Source organism: Coturnix japonica, chromosome 1 (genome assembly GCF_054131305.1).
Source record: "Coturnix japonica strain WE chromosome 1, WE-NBRP24, whole genome shotgun sequence".
NCBI lineage: Eukaryota > Metazoa > Chordata > Aves > Galliformes > Phasianidae > Coturnix > Coturnix japonica.
Genome location: NC_140663.1, coordinates 36,135,119 through 36,153,645, shown reverse-complemented (window position 1 = coordinate 36,153,645; position 18,527 = coordinate 36,135,119). Strand labels below are relative to the sequence as shown.

Sequence of the window (18,527 nt, the reverse complement as noted above, 5' to 3'; positions counted from 1 at the left end):
CAAAATGTAATGTGTGACCCTGGGAATACAAACTGAAATTCATGTTAAAGGAGCCAGAGGACCAATATGAAGTAGTGGATGTGACTGCAGTCATGATATGTCCAAACTTTTCAGGGCTCAGTTTCTCAGCATTAGCATTTATTCTTGTCATTTGTAGCACAGACATAGATGAGATGTATTTTAAGAACTGTGACTTTTCTTAACTAATGCTGGAAAAGTGTATCAGTCTTGATCTTTGGATTCACTGCCTATGTGTGAATTACACACTGTGAATGTATCCTGCTTTTCAGGACTGTTCTCATCTACCTTCATTTTCTGATAGGGCCAGCTGTTTATTAAAGAGCTAATTTACCTAATGAGCAGCAAACACATGAATCTATTTCTGCAGAGTGAATAACTCCCAGTGTTCACACTGCTCTGCTTTTCAAGCGCAAATATGAAAAAGAAATAATGTCAATTTAAACGAGAGTATTAAATATACTTTAGGTCTATGCATAATTTCCACACGGATCTTTAAGTAAGTGTAGCTGTATATCACAGAATGTCAGGTTTTGGAAGGGACCTCAAAAGATCATGTAGTCCAATCCCAGTGCAGGAGCAGGAACACCTAGACCCAGTCACATCAATCTATGTAAATCTTGTTTTCATTTTTTTTTATTTTCAAGAAGCTTTTCATGTCATTGCAACTAATTTGAGATCGGATCATGCTGTGAATGTATATGTAACCCTACTCTGAAATTATCTCCCTTGGAAGAAAGATGTGTAGACACTGATAGTCATATAAGTGAGGGAGCACAAAATGTGAAAGCTCAGAAGACCTCGCAGAATACTTACTGAATATGTCCCAGGAAAGACCGATAGAGAGTACCTCTTAGAAGAATGGACAAGCTTGTTTCTAGACTTGCAGAAAGCGCAGCCCTCACTAGGTTAGTTATCTGTACTATGCTTATTTCTATCAAGAAAATGCAAACTAAGAATGATAAATGTGTTCCCCACAAGTACACTATAGGGACTAACACGGAAAAAGAATGAAAACCAGCTTAGGACAAAAGAATAAAAATGACTTTATTGATTCCTAGTAGTTTATTTTTCTGTGTATGATTAGACTATAAAACCACCAGTAATGCTGACTCATGCCACAGTTTGCTTAAGGGCACAGGAAAGAAGTAGCCCAGATGATGGAGAAATAAAGGTCTAAAAAATAATCTAAAGGATTCATTTGCCATATATTTCTGGCTACAATATAAGCAATAAAGAAGTCCTGTGAAGTCATGGAGATTTCAGTGCTTCTGAAACAATTTCATTTGAATAAAGGCTATGATAATTATACTCACTTGTGTGTATTACTAAGCTTATTCAGGGTGATAGGTGCCTCAGTGTTTGTTTTCATGTGAAAAATGAAATGATGCTTGGAGCTAACGTGTTTTCTCTCAACAGCTCTGGCTGGGAATGCCAGCTTGGTATGTGGCTGCCTGCCGTGCCAATGTGAAGAGTGGAGCCATCATGTCTGCTTTGTCTGACACGGAGATTCAAAGAGAAATTGGAATCAGCAACCCTCTTCATCGCCTAAAACTCCGATTAGCAATCCAGGAGATGGTATCACTCACGAGCCCATCGGCACCTCCAACATCTAGAACAGTGAGTCATGTTCAGATAACTTTTTTCCCACTTCACTCTGCAGGAGGCTGAAGAAAGGCTTTGGTAGTAGTAGTGACTCTGGTAGCCCACATTTTCCAGTCAGTATGAACTGTCATATGGAGAAGTATTTGTTCATCATTCACTTGATTATTATCACTGGTATATTTACCTTATTTGTAATTTTACCTGTAGTTTTGCCCTTCTGTTCCCTCAGGTGAACTATCACCACCAAATCAAACTGTCTTTCTCTTTTGTTATTTATCTTTTTATGGTTTATGGGGTGCTGTAATGCAGGAGGGAGCAGGGCACGTTCAGGAATATGGCTCTTCTGAATCTTGTTCCCTTTCCCCTTTTTATACCCTTTCAAATGTTTTACAGTCTGAATTGGCTTGAAGGTTCCTCATGTTTTTAGGAGCAGTGATTGGAGGCGTGAAGGCAGAGTGTGGAAGGGAGAAGTGGAACACATAGGAAGGAAAGAAGCAGAGACAAAATAAGTCTGAAAGGAAAGAGGGGAATACATTAAAAAGAGCCTGAAAGTGCATTGGGGGAGAGCAAAAATGTATGTGCTGCAGATAAAAGACATTTTTTTTAAATGGAAAATTGAGAAAAACACACTAAATGGATGAGGAGAAAAAGAAACAAGGTAACACGAGGGGAGTTACATGCTGAGAAGCTGATGGTGATGGCTATGAGGCTGAAACAACAACAACAAAAAACACCTGAACATTTAAAAAGGTTTGATTGGATGGGAAACATGGCATAGAAGTGAAGGACAAAGACTACCGCTTACGTAGTGCAGCCCAGACTTCTAGTGATATTAATAATGTTAATAATTATTATTGTCTTTTTGTAATCTCTAATCTTCATGGAATTCGTGAAGAATTTTTCTTTTGATAGAAATTAGAACTGAGATTCCTTGGAAGGATTTAACAATTTATCCAGAACCACTGACCTATGTAAGCAGTTGAGAAACCGGGCAAAAGGACCCGAATGTTCCAAAAATTATAGTTCCACATCTGATACTTCTCTCCCCACAGAAACCTAACCATGATGATGTCACAAATTCTAATGCAGGTATTTATAATAGACACAACACAATATAGAATTACTAAAAATACATTTACTATCAAAATCCATTCTGGATATTTTTTATTTCAAAGCATGAGATAATCGTCACTTAGGAAATACAAAAACAGCACATGCAAGAAAGTAGCTTGGGAATAATTCACTCTTGTCTTCTCCTTATGTAATTGGCAGCAAAATGCTGCACTGCCTTTGACCATGCACTTCTGAATCCCAAGTCTTTCTGCTTCACCTCTTCCTCAGGAAAGGAGTTAATTTACTGCAGCTCCTAAGAAAGCACAGTACATTCTACCTTGCATGCACAGCAGGATTCCCACCCCTTTTCTGCCTCATCTCATTGTCCTTGTAAGAATCTAAGTGAAAATAGTGCAAAGTGGAAAACAGTCCTACTCATGTATTCTCCAGACATTTTTGTTTCACAGAAATGTGAGGGAAGAAATCATTATTTAGATTACAATATGAGCTTGTGATGTGTGCAGAGTATTTACTCTGGAAAGTCTTTGAGAAGTGAAGCTTACCTACAGATAAATCCATGATCTAAAGGCAGTATTTACTACTTGTGTGTGAAATGCAGCTTTAATTCTTTCCTTTGCGGCTGTGCTCGCCCATCAGTGCTAGCTGAAACACTCCATCACGTCTATTCGGATTCCTCTAACAAAGACACAAACCAAATTGTCTCAGGTTGTCTCTAACTGCAGCTCGGTAGAGGCAAGATGATGGTTGTGCTGATGGTGATGCTATACGCTGTTAACTTACAGTGGTGCTGCCTTTCTTCTTTATCACTGCTTACCTAATGCGGATCCCTCCTGCCTCCCTGCGGGCCCTGCTCATAGCCCTCAGGCAATGTTTGGGTGACCCATGAAGAAATGGAAAATCTTGCTGCTCCAGCTAAAACGGTTAGTTCTTCCCTTTGCATGTAAGCATTACTGCAGTGCTCAAAGCAGCTTCTGCAGGCTGCTTTCAAGAAAGCCAGTAGAAATGGCAATTCTGCTGTTTCTCAGCAAAACAAATGTCAAACGGTGTTGTAATCACAAAGATTGTGCAAACCTAAAAGTTGAAGTTTTGCTTTTTTTTTCCTGCCAATGTGGAACTTCATTCAGTGAAATTATGAAATTGCTGAAGTTTTAGTATTGTTGGTAAAAATAAAAGTAATGACACTCAATTGAGCAGAGATAGAGTTCATCCTGTTTAAGTGGTCAGCCAGAGCAATATATTTTTGCCATAAAAATGCTGTGTGAAAAGCACTGTTGATTCCATCCACAAGAACACAGATGTTATTGTGAACATTGCAAGAACTAAATAGAAACAAATAATGGCATTTCTAATACCCAGTTTTGGAGAGGAAATGATTGTGTTTTGATCAAGAGCCATAGAAAATATTTGAGATAATGCTGTAGAGTTCCAATAAACTGGAAAGATTTTATATCTTGAACACAGGTAGATTTCCCCTGCTAAGATATTATGGTTTTAATCTTTGTAATCCTTCTGGTAGCTCATCCCAAGGCAGTGGCAGTAACTTGAGTTTAGAAATGTTAACAGTACATTTTACACATATGTTTTCATTCACATTAAGATTGCCATGTGCATGAAAGCCACATCTTCTTTTTAACTCATTTTTATTGTCTTTTTACCTGCTTTACTAATTGCTTCCTGCTGATAACACAGAAAGAGTCTGAAGAAGGCAGCTGGGCCCAGGTACGACCTTTTTGCATGCTTTTTTTTTTGAATGTAAGGTTAACAATAACTTTGTCACACATTGTCAGTTGTCAAAGGGAAGAATGGTATTGTGATGGTATCTCAGACTGAATTATAATTTGCATATTTTATTATTTTTAAGTATAATTTTTTTTTTCTTCAGACAGGGCATGCACAAACAGATGCATATGTAAATATTTCTCTTAAAAGGAATTGCTGTGAGGTGTACAACATAATGATTTGTAAATATCCCAAGGATGATAAAGGATTAAAGCATCCAAATAAACAGTGGCAAGTGTCTTGCTACCCAGAATGCCAGTAGATTTTCTGATAAATAGATAAATTTTCTGTGGAATTAGTACATTTGGGATACCCCAAATGCTATCAGAAAGCATTTACCAATCATTTCAATGGAGTAGGCTGTGTCCTTGCATTCAGCTTGGGGGATTTTTTGTTCTCTGAATATCATAGAATCACAGAACGGTTTTGGTTGGAAGGGACCTTTAAGATCACCTGGTCCCAACCCCCTGCTACAGGCAGTGATACTTCCCTCTAGACCAGGTTTCTCCAGCTCCATCCAGCCTGGCCTTGAGTGCTTCCAGGGAGGGGCATCCACAGCCTTGCTGGGCAACCACTTCCAGTGTCTCACCAATCTCACAGTAAATAATTTCTTCTTAATACCTAGTCTAAATCTAACCTCTTCCAGTTTAAAACCATTTCCCCTTGTCTTGTAGCTATGTGCCCTTATAAAAAGTTTATATATTATAAAATATTCATAAACATATGCAGTCTTACTCCCATTACTTAGGGCAATGTCTCAGAGTCTCAGAATTAGTGATGAGAAAGCTCATTCCAGTCCACATGTTCTGAAACTCCCCTGTACAGAGCTAACTTTACCTGTAATGGTTTTGTTAGAGGGTGATTTTGTTGTTGTTTTCTATATTTTTTTACCAAAAAATGAAGCAGTGTGGGTGATGTGATATGAATGGAGGCCCCAAGCCCAGCTCTGAGTCAGGTCCTGTGCAGTGATCAGGTGGGGACACACAGAGTGGGATAGGATTTTACATCACAACAGATAGGGATGCTTGGCAGTGCAACAGAATCCAGATACATACAGGAGAATCATTTAGTTTGTAAAAGGCATTCACAGTTGTCCAACCATCAACCTGACCATCAAGCAACCATTACTAGGCCATGTTCCCTTAGTGCCCCCAGTAAGGTGACAGTTGTAAGCATGCTAGGTCATGTCCTTGTACTCACACATCCAATTACAATCATGATTTTTGCTTGGTAAATTCACATTCAGGGACACAGAGAACCTACATATTCTTAGCCAGCTACATTTTGGAAATAGTTTCTACCTCCCAGCTAAAGCAATGAAAGATTTTTCTCTGTTTTGAGAATAGATAATGAGACATGCCAAGAATTTGAGATCCAACATTTCTCAACTTACACCGTCTGTTTTTAGAAGAATTAGAGGCATAAGTGTATAAATCACGCCCAAGTGTCAATCTACAAATAGTTTTGTATAATTAGGAACAACACTTTTTGTGTTAGTTGGACTATTAAACATTTATATTCTTAAATTTCCTTCTCTGTGTAGTAAATGCACATGCACAGTCTTACTGTCTTTATTATGACCTTCCTCTCCTCTTCAAAATCTCACAAGAATGAGATGGGGGCACTGTATTTTCCCCCACAGAAAGTACATCTGTCCTGCCCTGTAAACCATTTGTCCACAGTGAGAGGAGACACACCAAACCAAAATAGACAGACTTAGAAACAGTGCCCAGGACTGAGCTTCATCCTCTTAGGAAGGTGTGAATCTTGTGATTTATGAGCTTTTTTTTTTTTCTGTTACGATGTAATGTTACCAAATTAATCATCAATAAGATGAAAAAAAATTATGTCTTGCATCTTAATTATGCAAACCATATAAAAAATAATACAACATGCATGTGTTAGTTGTAGATACTTTTTCCTCGTCCTCTTGAAACCTCAGCTCTACCACATAGTAGCTTCATATCTCATTTCTAGGAGAAATCAGGTTTGCTCTCATTTTAAAATGCAAGCTTACAAGGCACTTATGTTTAAGCTGGTCACAGCTGAAAATATCTTATTTTGTCACCTGCTGAAGACAGGTAAGCTTGGCTGACAAATGAAATTAAGGTTTAGTCTCAGAAGTACTTGTGAATTGCAGAAATGAGAAAATAGGAGCCATTAGCTCCTACTGGGAAAATCATAGCTCCCCCTAAAGAGCGACTCAACTTCAGTTGGTTCCCATGTCTGTGTTACCAAGCATTATGCAGGATCTGCCTGGCATATGTATTCCAGAAGTTGAATGGACAGCCCATAAAACCATGAAACAAACACATCTTGACTGTGTGATGTATTGGCATGCATATAAAAGACAAAATGGAAACTACTACTTTGTGTTCTAACAGTTGTTTACATTTTGCAAAGATAGCAAAGATAAGAAATGCTAAATGTTGCTATTAGTAACAAATACTTCAGAGTAGCTGACAACTCCAAATCATGAAACATCAAAATAATAAAAACAATGCATGTTTTTCCTTTAGATTGACTTTCTAAGCTAAGAAGTCTTGCTAGAACCAAACAGAATATGTCAACATATTCCTCAATCTGTGGTGCAACCCAGAACAAACTTGTGGAAATGACCACCCCTTTGTTTTCTTTCTTGTTGATTTTTCTTTAGACCCTGGCCTATGGAGACATGAACCACGAGTGGATAGGTAACGAATGGCTGCCCAGCCTGGGCTTACCGCAGTACCGCAGTTACTTCATGGAGTGCCTGGTTGACGCGAGGATGCTGGATCATCTGACAAAGAAAGATCTGCGTGTGCACTTGAAAATGGTGGACAGCTTCCATCGGTACGTCTGCACATGCAAGGCCTCTCGCGTCTGATGCAGTACTCAGTGCTGCTCAGAGCAACAGTGCTTGCTATTTGTAGTTCTGGCCTAGGAACGCATCATGTATGAGTTCACTCCTTCAGTAACAGCAACTGCATCACAATGCTCTCTCATAACAGAGATACTGGTACAGATAATTTCATTATAAGCAAAGAACCATTAATATATAAACAAAGCCGTTAATAACAGAAAAACGAATAGTTAATCTATTAAGTGACCTTAAATCATCAGAAAATGTTAGACTAAGATTGGAAATCCTGAGTCCTTGTAATAACGAAAAGCCATTGTGTGCAGCACATAAAAGCTGCTCACAGAATGAACAAATTGGCAGTTGCTCGGGTCATCTAGGGATGTAGTCAGGAAGCTAAATTGGAAATATGGAAATAAAAGCATTTGGCTTCAGGAAAAATGATGTCTGTGTGACAAGAAGTGGATTTTGTTAAATTTGCTGTCTGACACTTCCTTTTGAGGAATGATTTGACAAAACGCTTAATTGGTCTCCCAGGGTCTGACCTTTTCTTTATGTTTCAGGTTACTTATGCTACAACATGTATTCAAACACATTCATTTTGGTTTGTCCATTTCATTTTTTAAGTCTGTGGAGTTTTTTTAATGATTTTGCTCTCCCTTTTTACTCAAGACCTGCTACATGGGCCCTGTGAAACAGCCCACGTGACGTGCAGGAAATACATCCTAACTTATGTTCCCATCTTCACATTTTTCTTTATTAACTCTGTAAATGTTTCTCTTTAAATAACAGAACAAGCTTGCAATATGGAATCATGTGTTTAAAGAGATTGAATTATGATAGAAAAGAACTGGAAAAGCGAAGAGAAATGAGTCAGCATGAAATAAAAGGTGATAGTTCCCAGGAATTAATACTGGGAATGTTTCTTTTGAAGCTTCACACTATTAACCCCCTTGTCACACTATTAACCCCCTTGTCATGCCACTTAGCAAAGCGTTTAAGCATGTGCTTTAAATAAACCTTGCACAAATCCAGCTGTCGTCAGAACACAGAACCTCTCCCTAAATTAGGCACAGTAATACTTTGCTAAAGTGGGGCTGCAGTTCTGAACAGTGGTTTGATATCCACCTTCTGCTAAATGGGATGCTGGGTACGGATCCTATCAATCTTTAAGTCTCAGAAGCAGAAGGCCAAACAGCCTCAGGTCAGTGAGATGTGTGGGGGAGCACTGGGACACCTAACCCTGAGCACTTGGACAAGTCTTTGCCCTTGATGTCCCAGTTCAGAGCAGGCACCGCAAAGAGATTGCTGTGGGGGAGGCCACCAAGGCAGTCTGAAAAATATTCATATATATAGGAACAGTTCTTAACAGAGCCAGCCTCATTAGAGGATTTAGCAGCTGGTTTAGAAGTATTTTTCTGCACAAAGCTCCCTAGAGAAGTTGCAGCTTCGCTGCACAGTTCCCTTTGTAGGTAGCAATTAGGGTTTTTTGCTCCCCAACCCCCCCACCTCCCCATGCTGAAAGTGGATCCTTTGATTCCTCAAGCATTGCCAGCTCTCAGATTGACAGCAGTTTGCATCTTTCAAAGGCAACACTTGTTGGAAGAAGTGGAAAAAAAGAAAAAGCAGTGTAGGGGAATTCAGAAGGGTAAAAGTCTTTGCACAGATCAGGTGATGGCATGCACTAACCCAAAGCCTTGGATCTGGAGGCATCAGGACTACCAAAGTAGCTGTGGCTGGATTCAAATATGGGGTCTTGGCATTTGGTCTGGGATCTGAATTGCTCCAGCAGAGCTGAGTGCAGGGTGACCACCAACACATCACCCTCCAGCCTGCACCCCACTAACGCAGCCAGGCAGGGGTTGGGCTCAGTGATGCCAGGCTGTGGTTGGACCCATCCTGACAACAATGTTTGGGATGTGACGGAGAACACTGCTCCTGGGAAAAGCTCTGCTGTTCTGTGGCTTTAGGAAAACCCCTCACCGCTTCAGTGCTGCACAGTGTTTCCCACTCACAGGTACAAAGAGCTCTGGGAGTAACTTTCTTTTAATCTAATGGACAGGGCAGGGTACTATTTTTTCACAATAGCAAAATCCTCTTAAATGTTTCCTAGCTCGTTTTGTTGCCTTAGTCCTCTAATTTCCATGGACCTGGACAGTAAAACCAGCTTTCAGAACTAAAAATATTTCCAGACTTGAACAGTGAACTCTCCGATGGCTTTGGCAGGTGCAGGCCCAGCACACAGATGTCTGATACAAAACACCCAAGTGAAACCTTAAGGAATGGATATCTGAGCTGTTCTCTTGCACGACAAAGCTGTAACATCTTGCTTAAGAACTGGAAAGGGTTTGGGGGGTGTCCATTATACCCCCATGCTTTCTCAGGCCTGCTTGCTTTACCTTCTTCTGTCTCAAAGTGAGGTGATCGGTCAGGGAGCCAGAGAGGCTCCCTTAGAACTGATAAGTGGACAATGGGTCTCACTAGAAGAGGTGGGAGGAACAGAGTTCTGGAGATGCCCTCTGGAGGCCTATGGGAACCAATTTTCTTTAGAAACCTTTCGGAACAACCATTTAACAACCATTTAAGGGGAAGGCAGCTAAAATTGCAAAGCTATTCCCACACCTTGGGCTTTGACTGGGAGTTACTAGAGCCATTAGAGCTGTGCTAATAGTTTACTGACGCTCCCCATACAGAAATTAAACCAGTCTGAATGCATGCAACTGTACAGTTTGGAAGGTACCAGTTAGCAGGCCCTGACCCAGTGTCATGTTCTTACAGATGTGCTGGTGTGGAGCAACGACCGCGTCATCCGCTGGATACAAGCGATCGGCCTACGGGAATATGCAAACAATATTCTAGAAAGTGGTGTGCATGGCTCCCTTATAGCACTGGATGAGAACTTTGATTACAGCAGTTTAGCTTTATTATTACAGATTCCAACACAAAACACCCAGGCAAGTCTGCTCATGCTACTTCTGGTTAATCTGTACCCATGACTGCCATTGATTCCTCTTCAAGCATTTTAACTGTTGACTTTGGTATCTCTAGGCACGGCAGATCCTTGAGAGAGAATACAACAACCTTTTAGCACTAGGAACTGAAAGACGACTTGAGGAAGTAATTAATTTTATTTTCAGTATTTATAAACTATCACAGTTAAACATAAAAATGGAATGCAATGCATGAAGATATGTTTATCCACCCATGGTTCAAAAGGGTCAGATACAGGTGTTTAGAAAAACACAAATTAGGAAAGCAAGGTTTTTAAAGTGATCTCCATATGGCTACACATCCATCCTTAGCATATGGGACACCATTTGTGCACTACGCTCTTAACTTAAGATGAATGCTTTCCATGGAGGAAAAATGTAGAAAAACACGGGGGAAGATGAGGATGGGGCAGTGGGGAAAGGCCTGGAAGGTCTGTGCATCCTATTCTTTGGGCCACTTCAAACTTTTATGTAAAGACAAAACAGAGGACAAAAAAGATAACAGCCAGAAGTGCACTTTTTCCTAAGATAATTAATGTGTCCAACAGTGGGAGTCGGGTCAATTATCTAGGAATCTCAAATCCATCTATGGAAAACATTCATCTCAAGGTAAGACTGTGGTGCAGAAATGTTCAATGAGCAATAAATATTTTAAGGACTTGACAAAAATGTGTGATACCTACCAACTCTGTGCATGTTTAGTTCCATAGCGGCCTCCTAATGCAGTAACAAGCCACTATATTTGTAAGAGATCTAACTTCTAAGAAAGTATCCTCCAGTATGTCAAGCCACCGATTGAAGGGAAGTTTAATTACTATGAAACACACTATTTTTTCATATTAATTTATAAAGGATTTACTCTTATAAGGGCATCTCAAACGCACTGTAGTTACTGGATGCAGTGCAGCAAAGTAGGGCACTTGTTGCAGACCAGACCTGTTGGTGGGCGAGGTGGCAGCCAGGTGATCAATGGCAGACTTCCCTTTGCTTTATCCGACACAACTCTGTGTCTCGACAGAGCGACGACAAGAACTTCAGGCGCGGCCCCTCCTGGCGACGACAGTTCCCTCCCCGCGAGGTCCATGGCATCAGCATGATGCCCGGCTCCTCTGAAACGCTGCCAGCCGGCTTCAGGTTGACCACGACCTCAGGGCAGTCCCGGAAAATGGCAACTGACGGTACGAATTCATTTCTGCACTTACAGAAAGCAGGAGGCTTCACCTAGCATGCTAACCTGACTCCAGTGCACATCTGCCCCTCTACAAACAGACAGGTTGACCTACTAGCATAGGATGGATGAATGGAGTCTGGGACAGTGGAAGCAGGGAATAGCAGAGCACTGACTTGGCATGCTAGTGATGTTTCTCATGTTTGCATAAGACTGTTGGTATTCATTAAATATAAACCTGGCCATCCCAAGTGCAATGAAAAGATTCAGAGAGGTACTCATTCACTGATGTTCAATCTGAGAGTACATAGAATATATTAACAACTTTTTCAGCTGAAAAACCTCTCCAATAGGCACAGTTTATTTCAGAAGATGAACTTACAGGGGGCTGTCAGCTTTACTTTCCTATCTGACATTCAAAGAAGTCAAGTTTTTAAACTGTTCTAAGAAGGCAGAGAGAATGGGAAATCCCATCACAGCTCCTCCATCAGATATATGAACAATAAAAACTACGCAAGTGCACCTGTCTGATGTTCTGAGAAGAACTGTCCCATTTCCAAATGGGACAAAGCATTTTATTTCCTCATGACAGAATTTAAGTCTACAAGCAGGTTTGTCTTACAGTAATGTAATACACTGTGGTGATTACATTTTATAATCTAATGAATTTGGTATGAAAATCCAAATATCTAAATTCCATTAAAGTTTCTCAACTTTTAAAAATATTTCTTTATAATTGCAGTTACAGGTGGAATAATTTACTGATTGCATCACTGTATTCATTGACTCCACTGCTCATGTGCACGCTTTGCTTTTAATCCTGCACTTTTTGGTAATGTTGAAGCTGTACAACAAGAATCCATTCCAAGGCAAATTCCATGCACAAAGAAAGCTGCAAATTCCTAGGGCACTTCCATTTTCTGTAGTAGACAAGACCCTTCATAGACTTTGTCTTTTAGCCTCGCTATAAACAGAAGATACTATTCCCATTTTACAGATGGGCACTAAGACAGAGGGGAAACTGAGTGATCCTCCTGATTTATCTCTGGTTTTCCAGCCAGTTTATTACTGAGCTGGATACAGAACCTGGCACACCTAAAATGCAGGTAGCTTTGAGACTTACGTCTTCATCTAGGATTTGGCTTCCTATCATCCACTGCTGAGAACCCTCTGGTATTTAAACACCAGGGCAAGTGCATTATAAGGACTTCTAACTAAATAAATTCAAAATTAAGCTTAAGCTGTACTTGCTTACTTAAGGAATACAGTTTCAACAGTAGATATGAAGAGACTCTGTATGAGTTCTGCACTAGACAGCACCCAGACAGTGTCATAGAAAATCACAGAGTAATTTAATAGTCATCCTTCAAGTGGGAAACAGAATTATTTATTTTACTCATGATTCTAAAGAGGTTCTGGTTTGTTTTTTTCTTGCAATTTGCAGTTGCTTCATCACGACTGCAGAGGTTAGACAGCTCAACAGTTCGCACATACTCATGCTGACAAGGCCTAGCAAAGACGCCAGCACTGAATTGCTGTGAGTATTCAAAAGGGGCCATCGTGGAACCTCTTTATGTACACTACACCCATTGCTCTTTAACACTATTCAAGAAAGAGGGAGCAAGAAGCAGAGGACCTAACTCAGAGCCACTGAGGTGGTCATGTGATTAAACCAACAGTCTCAAGCGCAGTCCTGAAGACACTGCACCATTCCTTTCCCTACCTCAAACATCAGGTTCTCTCTGCTCGTACCACCTTAGCAGATAAGACAACAGTTTCCAGATGACTTCTCTTCAGGTGATGGCTTTCCAAGCATAACAAGTGTGCTTTCTAAGCTAGAACAGTGGACCAGAAAGCACAGGGACTGCACTGCCTTCATGCAAATCTGAAATAGTTCTTCCAGGATCTGGGGAAAGAAAGGAAAACAATCTAGTAAAGCTGATGAGGTGTAGTTGTTTTTTGTTTGTTTGTTTGTTTTTTCCTGTTTTTAATGAGAGATATGGCTCCATTTAGAACATCAAGCAGCTGAATAAAAATAAGGCAAAACTTCCCCTATGCAGAAAATCATCCAAAATTATCCACAGCAGATATTCTCAGCTCCCAAATCATTCAGAACTGACCAGCAGTAAAGAAAGGACACTCTGAGCTGGATGCAGCTTTACATCAAATCTCGTGCCACAGCTCATGTTGCACTTCCCACCAGGTCTCTTTTAAATATGGCTATGAATGACAGTTTTCCTGCCGAAGTTCTGCAGAGAAATTTTGCTGCTGCTTCACAAGTTTTCCAAACAAACAAACAAAAGCACTTAACACGATGAGCACTTTCATCAATATGGCACCATTTCATGCTAATATTTTCTCAGTAACATATCATTTTTTTCCCCCATTCAGTTACTCAGGGGATTTGGAAAGTGCATTTGGACAGCACCAAAGCCCCACCAAGGCACTGAAAATGTTTTGATAGCAGTTACCTACCATAGGCAAGACAAAAAATGCCAGGATCTGCGAGAAAGGAATTGCTGTTCCCAATTTTCCCAACAAAGTCTTTGTTTTTTAAGATCTTCTAGCAGGAGAGGCTTGGGGCCAACACAACTTTACTAATCCTGGGCATACTCTAAGACCGCTAAGGAACAGCAAATGTTACCGATGGGAAATGCATATTGCTCAGGATTCTGCTGATGACATCAGTCTCACTTCATAGATCCCAGGAGACTGTAGGTGTCTAAAGCTGTCATTTAGCAGAAGAAGAAACAAACACATTGACAAAGTTATACAAGCTATACAAATGAACTTTCATTTCTACAGGAACAGTTTGAAGTATTTCACCTGATTCAGGTATCAATGATATAAATCACACTGGTGCTTGTAGCTTGTCCACTGTGCTGAGAATAGCATACTAATCTTAAACTGGCAAGAGCTTTACCAGTGTATCAGATCTGATCTAAGTCATAAAGGCTCTTACGTAAGGATGACTGAATGAATGTATGCTGTTTCTTTTGACTTACTGCAGAGTGCTTTTAGAGAAGCAACAAGGTGGCATAAGCTAGAACTCAGCATATGCACCATTCATCAGTGCAATTCCAAACTGCCACCAGCATTCAGTACCAAGTAAAATTTGTTTGGGATTTCAGGAAATTATATGAAAATGATGCAGGAAAAAGATTCTCTTCATTATTATATCAGGCATGAAAACTTAAACACACTGAGTTTGTTTGAAAGGGATTGCAGAAGAGTTTTCAGGGTTCTGGGATCACATTTCCTGAGTTACAGCTTCTTCACGGAAGGAAGTGATGGATGCTCGCACAAAAATACTTCATTATAATCTCTTTTGAAAATTTTCAGATCCAAGTCAGACTGAGATCCAGGCTTGCAACACTTTGCCTAAAATATATCAGTAACCATGTTACTGCAGTGACTGAACTATTTGCACATGCGACAGTTCCTAATTAGGCAGCAGGGGAGTTGGGTACCTGCATGAGCTGTTGCGCAATAGCAATACAAGTCTATTATTAAAATAGTAAGGAGCTCTGTGCATATGAAAAGCAGCCTGAACAGAGAGCTGTAAATAGGTTGCACGTGGAACAAATGAGATGTTCTGTGATGACAGCAGACTGCGGAATTCTTGCATTCTGCTACCCACATTTCTCACAGAACATGTCAAAGCCTTGGATTTCCAAACAATTTATGTCAACAATACCAAGCGGGTACAATCATCCCGTTTTCTCTGGGTGTTTCTTCACAATGGGTTAAATCCTCATGCCTTCAAGTTGTACGTCAGGTATTTTTTTAAACATTTGTTGAAACCACCATTATGAGCTGTCACAAAACAGAACTGAGTCAGAACAGTTAAATGAACATACTGCACATAGCCCAGTTTGAGTATACTCTTAAGATCGTGAATTTAAGTATATTTGGGACTACTGGTGCCAAGCCATTTCATCTTGCACAGAAGTTCAACAGCGCATATGGGATGGTGCAACTCCTGCTGTCGTGGCTGTTACCTAGCAGAGCACTTGGAAGCCAGGTTCACAGGCAGTGGATTCAGCAGTCACACTGTGCAGCTTTCCCTGCATTTCTGCCTTATAAAATACTTGTCATCACCAAAACCAAAGGCTTAATCAGGACAGTTTCACTGCCACAGGCTGGTGCAAAGAGTATACCACAGTTACACGTTTATTCTGATCAAATGTTGGGGGATTTGGTAAAATCAACTGTGTACTTCATCAGTGAAGGATTCCAAAGAGAATCTGTAAAGACAGATGGAAAAGAAGAGTTCCAAAAAGATGTTAATGATAATCCAGAAATAGCTGGTCCATAGCAAAGAAATCACGAGGGTCAAAAAGGTAAATGCTGTCAAGTTGCAGTGAGCAAGGAGAAGCACGGAGTACATCAAAAAGGGACATGGTTTAGTGGGCAATACTGGTGGTAGGCAGACAGATGGACTAAATACTGCAGAGGGCTTTTCCAGACTTACTGATTCTATTAAAAAAAGTCTGTATGCTTAACTAGCTACATTCAGCTTTGGGGCAAACAGTCAAAGGCCTACAGAAGTAGGGAACCACAACCACCAGCACTGAATCTAAACATCAAAAAAACCCCAAACCAAATAAAGAGCTATGAAGTGAGCGTATGGGAGTTTGTTTTGATCAAGAATTAGTGTGTATTAGCAAAAGATTAAAATGCTTAATTAACAGATTTATGTTATAGATCCGAAATGATAAAACAAATACACGTTTCCCTCAGAAGTTTCAGTAAAACGTATAACAGCTTACTTAGTGTCATTGTGTCCTAAACCAAACTGCCATGACAGATCCTCGCTAATTAATGCTTCTTTATTTTTTCCTTTAGATGTCATCTCTTTCTTCTACTTTACCTGAAGTGCACTACCACTACTTAGGAAAAAAAGAACATTAAAACTCTCTGCAAGAACAGGGTAATAGGGAAGAGAAAACGAAGTTTCACAGATCTGACGTTCTTTTCACATATTGGTTAATTTAAAACAATACTAAAAATGAAGTCTAAATTGCTTAAAAAAAAAATAAAAATAAACAAACTAAGAGAAGAACAAAACAACCTCCCCCTTTTCCTCTCAGCATTTCTGTCATCAGAAATTTGGCAGTAGTACACATCCAAAGCTTTTATCAAATGAAGCTACTCATTTTTACATTGTTCCATCTGTTTTAATGTAAAATACTAGACATTACGTATTTACTGTGTATGTATTTCTTTTAAAATGTGTAAGTCTTATGTAAATGGTTATAAATATGATTTTTTAAAAATAAAATCTATGGTACATGGGGTCTCAGTGCAAACATTTGACAATACAGTGTCAATAATACTGTTTGTATCTTTCCATTACACCATTTTTACGGTTTTTGAATTGTAAAAGTCAAACAAATATGTTTAGCAGAGTTAGAAGCTTCAACATGTTCCTACTGAAAAATCTGTCAGTATTTCAAGCTGAACACCTGCCTCTGATGATGTATAATAGAATGACATAACCTGGAACTGGAGCCAAAATGGACCTCTAAAGACAGAATGAAAATGTCAGATACCTATAGAGAAGCACCATGATGGCTCACCTCTTAAAGACACACACATAAACCCAGAAGAACTGTTTACAGAAAAAAAAGAAAAAGAAAAAAAGGAAAAAAAAAAAAAAAAAGAAAAAAAAAAGAATTTAATAAACGTGATTTATATGAAAACCAAAAACTTTCTTCTATGTTACCTGCGGACCAAGAAGAATCTTGCTTTACCAAGAGCCACCTTTTCGTTCCAGGATCTTCAGACACCAGCCAGCATTGGAATATCAAAACTAGTAATTGCTTAAAATGAGATTCTCAAGTTTTCAAACATATTCCATGAAGAAAATGAAAGAGAAGCTAAACCCCACAATTTCTTCATCACAACAGGGCATTAGACAGGCTCCTGTCTAACGTTAAGCTTTTAGCCAAGATGGCCTTGCTGAGACTTCACCGAAGTCTGTTTTATCAGAGGAAATAACTGAAAGACAGAGTGATTAATATATAGTGTATAAAAGTTTAGAAGAGCAACTATTACCTGCTGTGGCTTTATTTGGTGGTGTTATTGTTGTTTATTCTTTGTTTAAATGGGAAGTTTCAAAGTAAGACCTACTTAATAGTCATTTACCTATTTGCTATTTTTCTGCTGCTTGATCTTAGCTCAAGACCTGTCTTTTAGTTATTTCTTTTAGCAGTTTGATCTGCAATGTTTGCACGTACATAAACATTTGTTTTGTCTATTTTCATTTGGCAAACTTCAGTCAATCAGATGGTGAAAGATTTTTCTCCCCCAATGTCAATAAAAAAGAATTCAGTGCTATTTGTGTTTATAAGTCTATTAAGCTTGGTACATAGTTGCATTAAAACAGTTTGGATGCCATATACCTCTCGTAGCTAACAAAGCCTAAGCACATTTTGCCACTAACAGGTATGAGTTACAGTGAATTTACTGGCCAGAATCTGCCACGAGAGGGAGCACAGAGCTTAATGATGTGGCTGATTGGACGGCTTTGGATAGAACACAGCTGTACGGGGACACGGCTCCTCAACATACAATTCCCTGGGCTTATCCAATGTTGCTTATGTTCCTTACATCAGCTCTCCTTCGACCTACTTTGCTCGTTAAAAAGTAAAGCAATTCAGGCACTACTGGAAGTGGTTGTAGTATCATCTGAATACAGTTTGCTATTTGAAGTCCAGTTCCAATTTTCCAGTATTTTTTTCCTCAGCCCACACACCAATTCAGGGTGGGAGCATAGAGGGAAATGGGATATGTTACGAAAGGAATGAGCAAGCTCTTGGAACAGAAGCTCTAGGCATAGTGCCTAGAAGTAACCCCAACTCATGTCCACAGTGGGAAAAAAAAAACAACACAACAGACCAGAATATTTAAAAACACATTATTTAAAAATAGAGCTATTATGAAGTCCAGCTTGATTCAAGGCTAGCACATAAAAACTCCTGGTACGTACCTGTCTCCCCTGTCTGAGCTAAGGCTCTACTCCCAACAGTTAGGAATGATGGCTATGCTA

At 39.7% G+C, this 18,527-nt stretch overlaps 1 protein-coding gene across 15 annotated transcripts in view; it reads left to right on the top strand.

Moving 5' to 3' along the window:
• PPFIA2 (PPFI scaffold protein A2) overlaps nucleotides 1-17,815 on the top strand; it is a 275,129-nt gene extending 257,314 nt beyond the window's left edge. For 12 of the 15 annotated variants that reach the window (XM_085537769.1, XM_015857426.3, XM_085537747.1 and 9 more), the window contains 10 exons: nucleotides 1,438-1,638; nucleotides 3,555-3,617; nucleotides 4,387-4,416; nucleotides 7,133-7,308; nucleotides 8,108-8,205; nucleotides 10,094-10,269; nucleotides 10,364-10,432; nucleotides 11,324-11,483; nucleotides 12,918-13,010; nucleotides 16,322-17,815. In XM_085537769.1, the coding sequence (XP_085393895.1) occupies nucleotides 1,438-1,638; nucleotides 3,555-3,617; nucleotides 4,387-4,416; nucleotides 7,133-7,308; nucleotides 8,108-8,205; nucleotides 10,094-10,269; nucleotides 10,364-10,432; nucleotides 11,324-11,483; nucleotides 12,918-12,976 (1,032 nt within the window). In that variant the 3' untranslated portion in view covers nucleotides 12,977-13,010; nucleotides 16,322-17,815. The remainder of the gene's footprint in view (nucleotides 1-1,437; nucleotides 1,639-3,554; nucleotides 3,618-4,386; nucleotides 4,417-7,132; nucleotides 7,309-8,107; nucleotides 8,206-10,093; nucleotides 10,270-10,363; nucleotides 10,433-11,323; nucleotides 11,484-12,917; nucleotides 13,011-16,321) is intronic. The other 3 variants (XM_085537772.1, XM_085537752.1, XM_085537738.1) reach the window with 2 other exon arrangements.
• Nucleotides 17,816-18,527: the final 712 nt, after the last annotated feature.